The following is a 15,109-nucleotide window of genomic DNA, read 5'->3' on the forward strand; positions in this document are numbered from 1 at the left end:
GAAAATCACTTATGAGAAGAACAGGAAAAAAAAATTAGAAGGTAGTTTTCACTATTGAAATAGGTAAGTGATTAAGCAGATCTTCTTACACCATGAAATTGTCAGCAGACTGAATAATCACCCTAAGGGGCATCATTCTGGATGCCGACATTCTCCATGATGGAAAGGGACTGAAAGAAAACGCACTAGTGACATTAAGAAACCAGTATGGGTCTCAGAGATCTTTTTCCAGTAGTAAGGTTGAAGAAATAAACATTCTCTGGACAGGAACTAAGCTGAAGTTTGCAACTACCAAGAATGTATTAGGCCAGCAGTAAATTAGGAAACTAAAGCCCATGTCAGCCAATGAAAAATGGGAGGAGTGAAATCAATCATTAAAGCTGCAGCAAGGTTCTAACTGTTCTAAGGTATAGGCTACCTCTGGCATATATTATCAGAGTTGACAATTCTTCCAAGAAATTCCAACATTAACTGTAATCTGAGGTCTTTTAAAAAAATAATATAAACCAGGCAGTAGACTTAAAATTTTGAAATATTTTCTTCTAAGAGCTGTATATTAAGATCTTATTTGTGATATAAATACTATTAAGTAATTAGCTATAGAACAGCCCTATTTTCAACAGTTACAACATTTTAAGCCATCTCATTTTTAACCCGTTTTTATCAAATGTCAAAACTGAGGCCGGGTACAGTGGCTAACACCTGCAGTCCCAGCACTTTGGGAGGCCAAGAAGGGCAGATCACTTGAGTCCAGGAATTCGAGACCAACCTGGGCAACACGGTGAAACCCCATCTCTATAAAAAATACAAAAATTAGCTGGGCCTGGTGGTGTGCACCTGTAGTCTCAGCTGCTCAAGAGGCTGAGGGAGGAGAATCACCTGAGCCTGGGAGATCAAAGCTGCAGTGAGCTGAGATCACGCCACTGCACTCCACCCTGGGTGACAGAGTGAGACCCTGTCTCAAAAAACAAAACAAAACAAAACAGATCACTGGAGGTCCAACTTATTTTTACTATATAGATCTTACATTCCCAAAGAGGTCTTAAGTAGATATGAAATTATAAAAAGGTGAGGATGAGAAAGAAAAGAGTAAGCCAGTAAGGTCAATTTTTACGTATGTTAGGCCAGCGTAATAAAAAAATGAGTGTCTTCTTCTTCTTATTATTATTATTTTTTTGAGATAGAGTCTTGCTCTGTTGCCCAGGCTGGGGTGCAGTGGTGCAAACACGGCTTACTGCAATGTCCGCCTTCCAGGTTCAAGCAATCCTTGTGCCTCAGCCTCCTGAGCAGCTGGGATTACAGGTGTGCGTCACCCTGCCCATCTAATTTTTGTATTTTCAGTAGAGACAGGGTTTCAGCATGTTGGCCAGGATGGTCTCAAACTCCCAAAGTGCTAGGATTATATGCGTGAGCCACTGCGTCTGGCCCAAAGTGTCTTATTATAATCAAGAATTTATTTGTGGAGAGAGGTAAAGAAAACTCATTTTTAGTGAAATAATTAAAACTGTATCATTCACAATCTATCTCTCAAAATGAGGTATTAAATATTTTGGCTTCTAAAATTGCCCCATTTACTACATGCATGAGCATGGGAATTGAACTTATTCTAACTTATTCTATTCCTAAGTTTGACAGTTCATGTTTTAATGTGATCACTAAAAATTTCCTAACTGATGATTAGGAAAAAACTTTCTGTAAAATTCCACAATTTTAGCTGTTTCAATCTCTTCATACTAAGGGGAGAAGATTATGTTTTTACTTTCTGTTCATGCACTTTTTTTATTAGAAGAAAATAGACTGAGGGCAATAAGCAACCAAAAAGGAAGAGTAATAAGAAGCCTGATGTGTGTGAACACTGGAGAACAGTCTCAAATGCAAAGCTATGACAGAAGAGGCATAAAAAATAATGAACGTAATATATGAAGGGTAATAATGATTAAGAGCATAGGCTATAAAGCCAGACTGGACTGCCTGGGTTCAAATCCTGGCTCTTCTAATTACTAGGTAGGTAACCCTGAGCAAGTTTCAATGACCAATCTTTATCTCAATTACCTCATGTATATAACGGGGACAGTAACAGCATTTAACCCAGAGGAAAATAAGGATTAAATAAATACATGTAAAATAATTTAAAACAGTATCTGGTAGTCAACAAAGCGCATTAAATGTTAGTGCTATTATTATTCATCTATACTTTGCTTTCATTGCCAGCAATATTTTTTAATCTTAAAAATACTGAATAAAACAATGACCTAGCTTAGTAAATAAATTAGTAATGAGAAAATGTTGATTTCATTTAACAATAACTTTAGCAGTTGGGGATAACATTTTGCAATTTTAATTTCCCGTTATAAATAACTCAAATAATATGCCATCAGATGATCTGTGTTATTCCGAAGTTAACAAATAAAGCAATTTTAAAAAACGTTCTAATAAATAACTTTTGCTCTCATCTTACGTTTTAAAAACAAAATGGCAAATCATCTGCATCAAATAGTTCCTACTCTTATAAATGACAATTGTTTTAAAATATATCTGCTGGAAAAAGCAACTAAAGTCCTAGAAAATAGAAATGTAATTTTAAACTATTCCAATAAAGCTGGAGGAGGAAGGGCAAAAATATATCTGCCAAACAAGCTTATAATTAATAGTTGTTTTCAGTTTTCAAAAATCCACATAGGAAGCAATTTAAGCCAAAATTGCTTAAGTCTAGATCTCAGAGTAGTAGATGGCTTAGGGCAATCAAAACTTGCTGTGTTGGGCTGCCCCCTACAGGCCTCAATTTACCTATTTCTTTTAAAAGGTGTGTAAGTAGGAAATATGATTCAAGTTTTACATAAACAATATTAATGCTAAAGCAGATGATTATCATTCATGCACTCACTATAGGAGGAAACAGTCTCTGAGAACCATCTACAGAGATACAGACAGAAATGAAACAATCCTTGTCCTTGAGGAATAGTTTACTGCTTACAGAGAAACTACATACATGGTGCAACATTTAAAAATAGCTCATGATATGTTGTATGATATTACGTTTGCTACAGAAAAAGAACAAGGCTGAACATCTAAGATCCAAGTTCTACTTTTGGCTCTGCCAGCAAACAATAAGCTGAACAATGTACAAGTCAGTTTTGGGGAAGCTGTCTTATTCCCAAAATGAGGAGGTTAAATTAGTTAATTCTTCCAGCCTCTATGGCTCTAATGTTCCATAGTTACATTCGTCAAAACAAAAGGTAGAAGGAAGTGATTCAAAAACAGACTTTGGAGAAAGAACCTCTACATGATATGAAGGGCTGGGGCAAATGTGAAGAAATCAAGGAAGACTTCTTGAGGAAGGTGACATTTGAGGTAACTTTAGAAGCACTCTGGGAGCCAAGACTATTCCCAGGAAATAAAAGCGTAAGATAATAAAAGATCAAAGATATTCAGGGGAATAGCATGCAGTGTTATCTGCTTGCAGTCTAGCTATATTTTAGGAAATATCAAATTAATATCAGTATAAAACTCAACAGACTGGAGGGAGAAAAAGCAGGTAGAAAAATCTAAGAACCACTAAAATAGTTCATCTAGGAGATAAAGGACCCACGAGCTAAGTCAGTGCAAATGGCAAGAAGGGAATAAATGAAGATAGTTCAGGTCCATTAGAACTGCAACTGAACAAAAGTGATCAAAAGAGTTATTCCAAAGTATTGAGACTGGTAACCTGAAGAAAAGTAAAGAAAGAGGAAATTGGACACTGAAACAGAAGAAGTAGATTATGTATTTGGTAGTGAATGGAAGATTTGTGGGACCAGTTAGAACCTCACAAAGAAGAACTATGTTAAGACCAGAAATACGACCAGGTGCAGTAGCTCATGCCTGTAATCCCAGCACTTTGGGAGGCCTAGGTGGGCAGATCACCTGAGGTCGAGAATTCGAGACCAGCCTGACCAACATGGAGAAACCCTGTCTCTACTAAGAATACAAAATTAGCCAGGTATGGTGGTGCATGCCTGTAATCCCAGCTACTCAGGAGGCTGAGGTAGGAGAATCGCTTGAACCCGGGAGGCAGAGGTTGCAGTGAGCTGAGATTGCGCCATTGCACCCCAGACTGGGCAACAAGAGTGAAACTCTGTCTCAAAAAAAAAAAAAAAAAAAGCCAGAAAAAAAAAGTGAGCTATTCACCAGATATGTTCCACTGGTCATAAAACAAAAGAATACAAGAGGCATGACAAGCCATCATCTTTGCTGTTAAAATAACTCACAGCAAAATTATAATGATTTAAGTCAATAACATCTAATAATCCCAGCTATAATCTGCAATTTAATTTATTATGTGCCAAGCACAATTGTTTATTAAAGGTATTACATCTAATCTTCGCAATAACCCTATTTTACAGATTATAAAATGGAGGTCCAGAGATGTAAGGTGAATGAGCCAAATCACATAGCTACCTGGAATATAAACTCAGAACTGCCTAAATCAAAAGCTCTCAATCTTAATCACCTGCTATTATGATGCATGTCAAAGATTCAATTCATTCAGACTTCTCAAGGTTCTTTATTGGAAAACCTATGTAGATAAAAATTTCTAAAATAATCAAGGATATGTAACTTTTACAGAAAGCAATCATTGATCATCTATTGCAAGGCTCATGTTCTTAAGCAATATACTGAGATGGAAGTTTTGTATTTTAGAAATAATTAGAAAGAATACATTTTTAAAAACTTAAAAACCCCTCAGTTTTTATTCTCTTTCCCAAATTTCAACAAAATCCATTTATCCAAAGTTGAAGTTAAATCATTAAAGTGGTGACATCATCAGTAATGGCAGAGTGAGGACCTTGAATATACTCTCCTCCATAAAAGCAACAAGAACACAAAAATTCTCAAAATAAACTTTTTCTGAAGTCTTTCAAAGCCCCACTCTCAGAAAACTGTCATTATTCGATCTGCCAGTTCCTTAGAAAAATCTCCCTCATAAGACATTATTTGACTTGACTCAGAGCTCACTCAGTGCAAACAACTTTATCGCCAGGAGAGTTTGTGGAAAAAAATCAGTGGCAATTGTTAAACATCACATCTGCCATGAGACAGCAACAACAGATGGGACAAACAAGCTAATCAAAAAATTAAAAGAAAAACCTGGGAAATAAGAAATTAAAAGGGGGTCTGAAAAGTTCTAACATATTTCTGATAATCCAGAAAGCCATACACATGTATAGAGCTGTGTACACGGTCAAAAAACATCTATGAAGGCCCTAAACTCTCACCTACGGGAAACCCTGAGGCTCTGTTCAAGAAAAAAGTAAAATCCAGTTATAAATTGCTTGCCTTATCATTGAAGGCAATGCCCCAGTGTTCACACATAGGTCCTTGGCAAAGACTGGAAGATGTACTAGTTCTAGGCATTCAAGAAAATCTCTTCTATCATCAGATGATCACTAAATTCACCAAGCAGTAACTTCAGGGGCCAAGTGTGATAAAAAATAAAAACCTGAAAGAATTAGTTCAGGAAAGAAACTAAACAAGCAACAGCAATAACAACAAAAATAGACCTTGGGAAAGTGGAGAAGCATCTGGTTTCCAGAGGTATCCTGTTATACTATATAAAATATTCAGGTCCAAACAACAACAAAATTACAAAGACATGCAAAGAAACAAGTATAAGTCACACAATGCGGGGAAAAAGCAGCAGAAACTGGCAGTGAAAAAGACCAGATGCTGGACTTACTGGACAAAGACTTTAAGAGAGTTATTTTAAATATGTACAAAGAACTAAAAAAAAAGTTATCTAAAGAACTATAGGAAAGTATCAGAACAATCTTTCTGATCCTTCAGAAGAATCACTTTTTGTCACTACAGATTAGTTTTGTCTGTTCTTGAACTTGTTAAAAACAGAATCATAGAGTATATTCTCTTTGTATCGGCTCTTTTTACTCAACATAATGTTGTGTGAGATTTATCCATGTTGTTGTATGTATCATTCCCAAACAGAAATAGAAATTATAGAGATAAATAGGAGTTACAAGTAAGTACCAAACAGAAATTCTGGAGCTGAAAAGTACAAAAACAGAATTCACTTGAGGGGCTCAACAGCTGATTTGGGCAGTCAGAAGAATGAATCAGCAAATCTAAAGCTAGATCAACTGCGAGAAAGAGAGGAAAAAGGAAGGAAGAAAGGAAGGAAAGAAGGCTCAGAGACCCAAGAGACACCATTAAGCATACCAATATACACATAATGGGAGACCCAGAAGAAGATGGAGAAAAAGGGTCAGACAGAATATCTGAAAAAAATAATGGCCCCAAACTTCCCACACTTGACCCCCAAAATTAATCTACACATCCAAGAAGATAAAAAAAACTCTAAACAGAATAAAAGCAAAGAGATGCACACCTAGGTATATCATAATCAAATGACTGAAATATAAAGAGACTCTCTCAAAAGGGCAAGGGACTTAAGTACAAAACATCTTCAGATTAATAACAAATTTCTCATCAGAAATGATGTTGTCGATAGGCAATGAGATGACATAATCAAAGCACTGAAAGAAGTAAAATGTCTGGGGCCAGGAATGCTGGTGGACACCTGTAATCTCAGTATTTTGGGTGGCCAAGGTGGGAGGATCTCTTGAGCCCAGGAGTTGAAGACCAGCCTGGGCCGCAGAAAGAGACCCTGTCTCTACAAAGAGTAAAAAGATTGGCTGAATGTGGTGGTATGGACCTGTAGTCCCAGCTACTCAGGAGGCTAAGGTGGAAAGATCACTTGAGCCCAGGAGTTGAAGGCTGCAGTTAGCTATGACTGTGCCACCGCACTCTTGCAGTGCAGACCCTGTCTCTATAAAGAAAAAATGTCAACCAAAAACGACATGCAGAAAAGCTGCACTTCAAAAAATGATCAGTACGTTGAAGCTCTGAAGGTGCTTAAGACTGTAGATAAACACCATAGAATATAATTTAGTATTTAGGAATATAAGAAAATAAAGACAGCCTTGTTTGATAACTACACATAATACTGTCACTGTTCTTGCACTATTCTGGTTATTGTCAAGCTATGAGCACAAACTGATGACTGAAATACAGAATAGCATATAAAATCTTATCAGGTAAAATTAGGCAAACAATTACCAGTTGTAATTCAACTTGAAGGAGAAGGAATAAGGAACCAACTCAAACCAGGCATCAGTGAGTTGTAAAAAAGCTTAAGGTAAAACAAACAGGGAAATAAAACAACTCAGAACCTAAGCCTATCAAAAGAACCTAATCTAACAAGAAGGAAGGGCTTAAACCAACTATTTTACAGCTTGGGTACAATTATCCCACAAAAAATTTTCAGGAGTTTCCCCAGTCCATAAACTATTTGGTTACCAGAAAACAGCTTTATTGGGCTACCCTCTTTGGGTCCCCTCCCTTTGTAAGGGAGCTGTTTTCACTCTATTATATCTTGCAACTGCACTCTTCTGGTCCGTGTTTGTTATGGCTTGAGCTAAGCTTTCGCTCGCCATTCACTACTGCTGTTTGCCGCTTTGCAGACTCCGCCACTGACTTCCATCCCTCTGGATCCAGCAGGGTGTCCGCAGTGCTCCTGATCCAGTGAGGCACCCACTGCCCCTCCCGATCAGGCTAAAGGCTTGCCATTGTTCCTGCACGGCTAAGTGTCCAGTCGTCCTAATCAAGCTCAACACTAGTCACTGGGTTCCACGGTTCTCTTCTGTGACCCACGGCTTCTAATAGAGCTATAACACTCACCGCATGGCCCAAGATTCCATTCCTTGGAATCTGTGAGGCTAAGAACCCCAGGTCAGAGAACATAAGACTTGCCACCATCTTAGAAGCGGCCCACCAACATCTTGGGAGCTCTGGGAGCAAGGACCCCCGGTAACAATTTGGCAACCACAAAGGGACCTGAACCCACAACCATGAAGGGATCTCCAAAGTGGTGAGTAATATCGGACCACTTTCGCTTGTTATCCTGTCCTATCCTTCCTTAAAATTGGAGGAAAATACCGGGCACCCATCAGCTGGTTAAAAACGATTAGTGTGGCTGCCAGAAAAGTCGACTCAGGTGTGAGGCTATCTGGGGAAGGGCTTTCTAACAACCCCTTCTGGGTTGGGAACGTTGATCTGCCTGGAGCCAGCTTCCACTTTCAATTTTCCTGGGGATGCCGAGGGCTGACTAGAGGCAGAAAGCTGTCGTCCCGAACTCCTGGCATTAGCCAGTTGAGATCATGGTGCAGCCAGAAATCCCTGCTCACCAGTTGCCCATGTGTGCGCCCTACCTTTCCTTCTGAGCCATACCTCCTGGGTCCCGACCACGACAATCTTGAAAGTGTAGCCCCAAAATTCTCCTTACCTCTGAATCTACTTCCTCGGATCCCTGCCTCCTAGGTACTAATGGTTCAGACTTTCATTTCCTCTAGCAAGTTGTATCTCCAACGGGATCCAAGGAAGCGCTATGCTGCGTCCTTAGGTATCTAGGCTATAAACCCAGGAAGTCTTGTCTCTGGTATCCCTCCCGATTTAAGTATACAGCTCTCGACATGGGCAGTTATGTGGGACCTGTTCTCCACCACCCTTGCCAGGGTCCCAAGTTTGTAAATGGCTAAGAGAGGAAAGAGAGAGAGATAGAGACAGAGATAGACAGCCAGAGGAGAGAGAGACAGAGAGGAGGACAGAGACAAAGAGGAGAAACAGGAAGAGAGACAAAGAGGGAGTCAGAGAAAGAAAGAGAAAGATAGAAATAGTAAAAAAACAGTGCGCCCTATTCCTTTAAAAGTCAGGGTAAATTTAAAACCTATAATTGATAATTGACGGTCTTCTCCCTGACCCTGTAACACTCCAATATTACCTTGTTGTCAGTGTAAACAAGGGCGTAGACTGAAAACACTGAGACCACTGACAACCCATAGCCTTCCTATCAAAAATCCTTAACCCAGTGACCCGCGGATGGCCCAAATGCATTCAATCTGTAGCAGCAACTGCTTTGCTAACAGAAAAAAGTAGAAAAGTAACTTTTAGAGGAAACTTCATTGTAAGCACACCTCACCAGTTCAGAATTATTCTAAGTCAAAAAAGCAAAAAGGTAGCTTACTAACTCAAAAATCTTAAAGTATGGGGCTAGTCTGTTAGAAAAACATAATTTAACACTAACCACTGATAATTCCCTTAACCCAGTAGATTTCCTTACAGGGTATTTAAATCTTAATTACCATACAAACGTCCAACCAGACCTAGGAGGAACTCCCTTCAGGACAGGACGACAGATGGTTCCTCCCAGATGATTGAGGTAAAAACCACAATGGGTATTCAGTAATTGATAGGGAGACTCTTATGGAAGCAGATTTAGAAAAATTGCCTAATAATTGGTCTCCTCAAATGTGCGAGCTGTTTGCAGTCAGCCAAGCCTTAAAGTACTTACAGAATCAAAAAGAGACTGTAAAGTACTTACAGTCTCAATCCTGACTCAAAAGGTTACCTACACCCTCTCTGAAATGAATTTGCATAAGAACTGTTGTTTATGGAAATGCATCTTGATGGGGCAGGTGGGTTGTTATGAATTACTCAGGGACCCAGCCCAGCTCTAGGACTCACCCCTGAGCACAAAGGCAATGTTGGGCATGCTGATAAAGGACCAGTAGAATCCAGCAGCCCAGACCCCTTTCTTTGTGGTCAAGAAAGGCGGGAAAGGGGGTGAGGAGTGCTACATCGGTGAGCGTAACTAATTCGATAAGCAGAGGTCCTTGGGTGGTTACGCACCTTGGAAAGGAATAAGCATTAGGACCATAGAGGACGCTCTAGGACTAATATTCACCGGAAAATGACTAGGGGTGCTGGCATCCCTATGTTCTCTCTTCAGATGGGAAATGCTCCCCCCAAGGTGAAAACGCCCCTAAGATGTATTCTGGAGAATTGGGACCAATTTGACTCTCAGATGCTAAGAAAAAAATGACGTATATTCTTCTGCAGTACCGCCTGGCCATGATATCCTCTTCAAGGGTGAGAAACCTAGCCCCCTGAGGGAAGTATAAATTATAACACCATCTTACAGCTAGACCTCTTTTGTAGAAAAGAAGGCAAATGGTGTGAAGTGCCATATGTATAAACTTTCTTTTCATTAAGAGACAACTTGCGATTATGTAAAAAGTGTGATTTATGCCCTATAGGAAGCCCTCAGAGTCTACCTTTCTACCCCGGTGTCCCCCGGACTCCTTCCCCCACTAATAAGGACCACCCTTCAACCCAAAGGGTCCAAAAGGAGATAGACAAAGGGGTAAAGAATGAACCAAAGAGTGCCAATATCCCCTGATTATGCCCCCCTCCAAATGGTGGGAGGAGGAGAATTCGGCCCAGAGTGCATGTACCTTTTTCTCTCTCAGACTTAAAGCAAATTAAAATAGACCTAGGTAAACTCTCAGATAACCCTGATGGCTATATTGATGTTTTACAAGGGTTAGGACAATCCTTTGATCTGAAACGGACAGATATAATGTTACTGCTAAATCAGACACTAACCCTAAATGAGAGAAGTGCCGCCATAACTGCAGCCCGAGTTGGGCGATCTCTGGTATCTCAGTCAGGTCAGTGATAGGATGACAACAGAGGAAAGAGAACGATTCCCCACAGGCCAGCAGGCAGTTCCCAGTGTAGACCCTCACTGGGACATAGAATCAAAAGATGGAGATTGGTGCTGCAGACATTTGCTAACTTGCGTGGAATGACTAAGGAAAACTAGGAAGAAGTCTATGAATTATTCAATGATGTCCACTATAACACGGGGAAAGGAAGAAAACCTTTCTGGAGAGACTAAGAGAGGCACTGAGGAAGCATACCTCTCTGTCACCTGACTCTACTGAAGGCCAACTAATCTTAAAGGATAAGTTTATCACTCGGTCAGCTGCAGACATTAGAAAAAAACTTCAAAACTCTGCCTTAGGCCCGGAGCAAAACTTAGAAACCCTATTGAACTTGGCAACCTCGGTTTTTTATAATAGAGATCAGGAGGAGCAGGCGCAACGGGATAAACGGGATAAAGGCCACCACGCGACAGAGCAAGACTCTGTCTCAAAAAAAAAAAAAAAAGCCACCACTTTAGTCATGGCCCTCAGGCAAGCAGACTTCGGAGGCTCTGGAAAAGGGAAAAGCTGGGCACATCGAATGCCTAATAGGGCTTGCTTCCTGTGAGGTCTACAAGGACACTTTACAAAAGATTGTCCAAATAGAAATAAGCCACTACCTCGTCCACACCCCTTACATCAAGGGAATCACTGGAAGGCCCACTGCCCCAGGGAACGAAGGTCCTCTGAGTCAGAAGCCACTAACCAGATGATCCAGCCCCAGGACTGAGGGTGCCTGGGGCAAGTGCCAGCCCATGCCATCACCCTCACGGAGCCCCAGGTATGCTTGACCATTGAGGGCTAGGAGGTTAACTATCTCCTGGACACCGGCACGGCCTTCTCCATCTTATTCTCCTGTCCCAGACAACTGCCCTCTAGATCTGTCACTATCCGAGGGGTCATAGGACAGCCAGTCACTAGATACTTCTCCCAGCCGCTAAGCTGTGACTGGGGAACTTTACTCTTTTCACATGCTTTTCCAATTATGCCTGAAAGCCCCACTCCCTTGTCAGGGAGAGACATTCTAGCAAAAGCAGGGGCCATTATACACCTGAACAAAGGAGAACACCCGTTTGTTGTCCCCTGCTTGAGGAAGGAATTAATCCTGAAGTCTGGGCAACAGAAGGACAATATGGATGAGCAAAGAATGCCCAACCTGTTCAAGTTAAACTAAAGGATTCCGCTGCCTTTCCCTACCAAAGGCAGTACCCCCTCAGACCCGAGGCCCAACAAGGACTCCAAAAGATTAAGGACATAAAAGCCCAAGGCCTAGTAAAAGCATGCAATAGCCCCTGCAATACTCCAATTTTAGGAGTACAGAAACCCAATGGACAGCGCAGGTTAGTGTAAGATCTCAGGATTATCAATGAGGTCACTGTCCCTCTATACCTAGCTGTACCTAGCCCTTATACTCTGCTTTCCCAAATGCCAGAGGAAGCAGAGTGGTTTACAGTCCTGGATCTTAAGGATGCCTTTTTCTGCATCCCTATACATCCTGACTCTCAATGCTTGTTTGCCTTTGAAGATCCTTTGAACCCAACGTCTCAACTCACCTGGACTGTTTTACCCCAAGGGTTCAGAGACAGCCCTCATCTATTTGGCCAGGCATTAGCCCAAGACTTGAGCCAGTTCTCATACCTGGACACTTTTGTCCTTTGGTACATGGATGATTTACTTCTAGCCACCATTCAGAAACCTTGTGCCATCAAGCCACCCAAGCGCTCTTAAATTTCCTGGCTACCTGTGGCTACAAGGTTTCCAAACCAAAAGCTCAGCTCTGCTCACAGCAGTTTAAATACTTAGGGCTAAAATTATCCAAAGGCACCAGGGCCCTCAGTGATGAATGTACCCAGCCTATTCTGGCTTATCCTCATCCCAAAACCCTAAGGCAACTAAGAGGATTCCTTGGCATAACAGGTTTCTGCCGAATATGGATTCCCAGGTACGGTGACATAGCCAGACCATTATATACACTAATTAAGGAAACTCAGAAAGCCAATACCCATTTAGTAAGATGGACACCTCAAGCAGAAGCGGCTTTCCAGGCCCTAACCCAAGTCCCAGTGTTTAGCTTGCCAACGGGGTAAGACTTTTCTTTATATGTCACAGAAAAAAACAGGAATAGCCCTAGGAGTCCTTACACAGGTTGATAAGCTTGCAACCCATGGCATACCTGAGTAAGAAAATTGACACAGTGGCAAAGGGTTGGCCTCGTTTAAGGGTAGTGGCGGCAGTAGCAGTCTTAGTATCTGAAGTAGTTAAAATAATACAAGGAAGAGATCTTACTGTGTGGACATCTCATGATGTGAACGGCATACTCACTGCTAAAGGAGACTTGTGGCTGTCAGACAATCATAAGGAAAGTAACTAAAATTGTAAATCCCCGTGGCCCTCCCTTATCATATTTTTCTCTTTATTGTTCTCTTACTCCCTTTCACTCTCACTGCACCCCCTCCATGCCGCTGTATGACCAGTAGCTCCCCTTACCAAGAGCTTCTATGGAGAATGTGGCTTCCCGGAAATATTAATGCCCCATCGTATAGGAGTTTACCTAAGGGAAACCCCACCTTCACTGCCCATACCCATATGCCCCGCAACTGCTATGCCTCTGCCACTCTTTGCATGCATGCAAATACTCATTATTGGACAGGGAAAATGATTAATCCTAGTTGTCCTGGGGGCTTGGAGCCACTGTCTGTTGGACTTACTTCACCCATACCAGTATGTCTGATGGGGGGGGGAATTCAAGATCAGGCAAGAGAAAAACACATAAAGGAAGTAATCTCCCAACTGACCTGAGTACACAGTACCCCTAACCCCTACAAAGGACTAGATCTCTCAAAACAACATGAAACCCTCCGTACCCATACTCGCCTGGTAATACCACCCTCACTGGGCTCGATGAGGTCTCGCCCCAAAACCCTACTAACTGTTGGATGTGCCTCCCCCTGCACTTCAGGCCTACATTTCAATTCCTGTACCTGAACAATGGAACAACTTCAGGACAGAAATAAACACCACTTCTGTTTTAGTAGGACCTCTTGTTTCCAATCTGGAAATAAACCATACCTCAAACCTCACCTGTGTAAAATTTAGCAATACTATAGACACAACCAACTCCCAATGCATCAGGTGGGTAATTCCTCCCACACAAATGGTCTGCCTACCCTCAGGAATATTTTTTGTCTGTGGTACCTTAGCCTATTGTTGTTTGAATGGCTCTTCAGAATCTATGTGCTTCCCCTCATTCTTAGTGCCCCCATAACCATTTACACTAAACAAGATTTATACAATTATGTTGTACCTAAGCCCTGCAATGAAAGAGTACCCATTCTTCCTTTTGTTATCGGAGCAGGAGTGCTAGGTGGACTAGGTACTAGCACTGGTGGTATCACAACCTCTACTCAGTTCTACTACAAACCATCTCAAGAACTAAATGGTGACATGGAACAAGTCGCCGACTCCCTGGTCAACCTTGCAAGATCAACTTAACTTCCTAGCAGCAGTAGTCCTTCAAAATTGAAGAGCTTCAGACTTGCTAACCTCTGAAAGAGGGGGAACTTGTTTATTTTTAGGGGAAGAATGCTGTTATTATGTTAATCAATCCGGAATTGGTTTAAATTCGAGATCAAATACAACATAGAGCAGAGGAACTTCAAAACACCAGACCCTGGGGCCTCCTGAGCCAGTGGATGCCCTGGATTCTCCCCTTCTTAGGACCTCTAGCAGTTATAATATTGTTACTCCTTTTTGGACCCTGTATCTTTAACCTCCTTGCTAAGTTTGTCTCTTCCAGAATCGAAGCTATAAAACTACAAATGTTCTTCAAATGGAGCCCCAGATGCAGTCCATGACTAAGACCTACCGTGGACCCCTGGACCGGCCTGCTAGTTCATGCTCCGATGTTGATGACATTGAAGGCACCCCTCCTGAGAAAATCTCAACTGCATGACCCCTACTGTGCCCCAATTCAGCAGGAAGCAGTTAGAGCGGTCGTCGGCCAACCTCCCCAACAGCACTTGGGTTTTCCTATTGAGAGGGGGGACTGAGAGACAGGACTAGCTGGATTTCCTAGGTCGACTAAGAATCCCTAAGCCTAGCTAGGAAGGAGACCGCACCCACCTTTAAACACTGGGCTTGCAACTTAGCTCACACCGGACCAATCGGATAGTAAAGAGAGCTCACTAAAATGCTAATCAGGCAAAAAGAGGAGGTAAAGAAATAGCCAATCATCTATTGCCTGAGAGCACAGCGGAAGGGACAGTGATCGGGATACAAACTCAGGCATTCGAGCCAGTAACGGCTACCTTCTTTGGGTCCCCTCCCTTTGTATGGGAGCTCTGTTTTCAATCTATTAAATCTTGCAACTGCAAAAAAAAAAAAAAAAAGTTTCACTGAAGAATAAATTAATACAATAAAATGAATACATTTTAAGTATACAGTTCAAACTGTAACAGTGTTACAGTTTCAAGAGGACCCCTTCAACATGATATTGGACATTTCCATCATGCCCT

General features: G+C 41.4%; 1 protein-coding gene across 4 annotated transcripts in view; it reads right to left on the reverse strand.

The window, feature by feature from the left end:
* The window catches only part of ATG5 (autophagy related 5), a 137,609-nt gene that overhangs the window by 38,011 nt on the left and 84,489 nt on the right, over positions 1–15,109 (reverse strand). Inside the window, exon 7 of one of the 4 annotated variants that reach the window (XM_033234737.1) lies at positions 14,927–14,962. The exons of the other annotated variants lie outside the window; for them this stretch is intronic. Coding sequence (XP_033090628.1) covers positions 14,942–14,962 — 21 coding nt within the window. The 3' untranslated portion in view covers positions 14,927–14,941. Of the gene's footprint in view, positions 1–14,926; positions 14,963–15,109 lie in introns of those variants that run through there. 4 annotated transcript variants of the gene reach the window in all.

This window comes from Trachypithecus francoisi, unplaced genomic scaffold, assembly GCF_009764315.1.
Source record: "Trachypithecus francoisi isolate TF-2019V2 unplaced genomic scaffold, Tfra_2.0 Lachesis_group15, whole genome shotgun sequence".
In the NCBI taxonomy this organism is placed as follows: Eukaryota; Metazoa; Chordata; class Mammalia; order Primates; family Cercopithecidae; genus Trachypithecus; species Trachypithecus francoisi.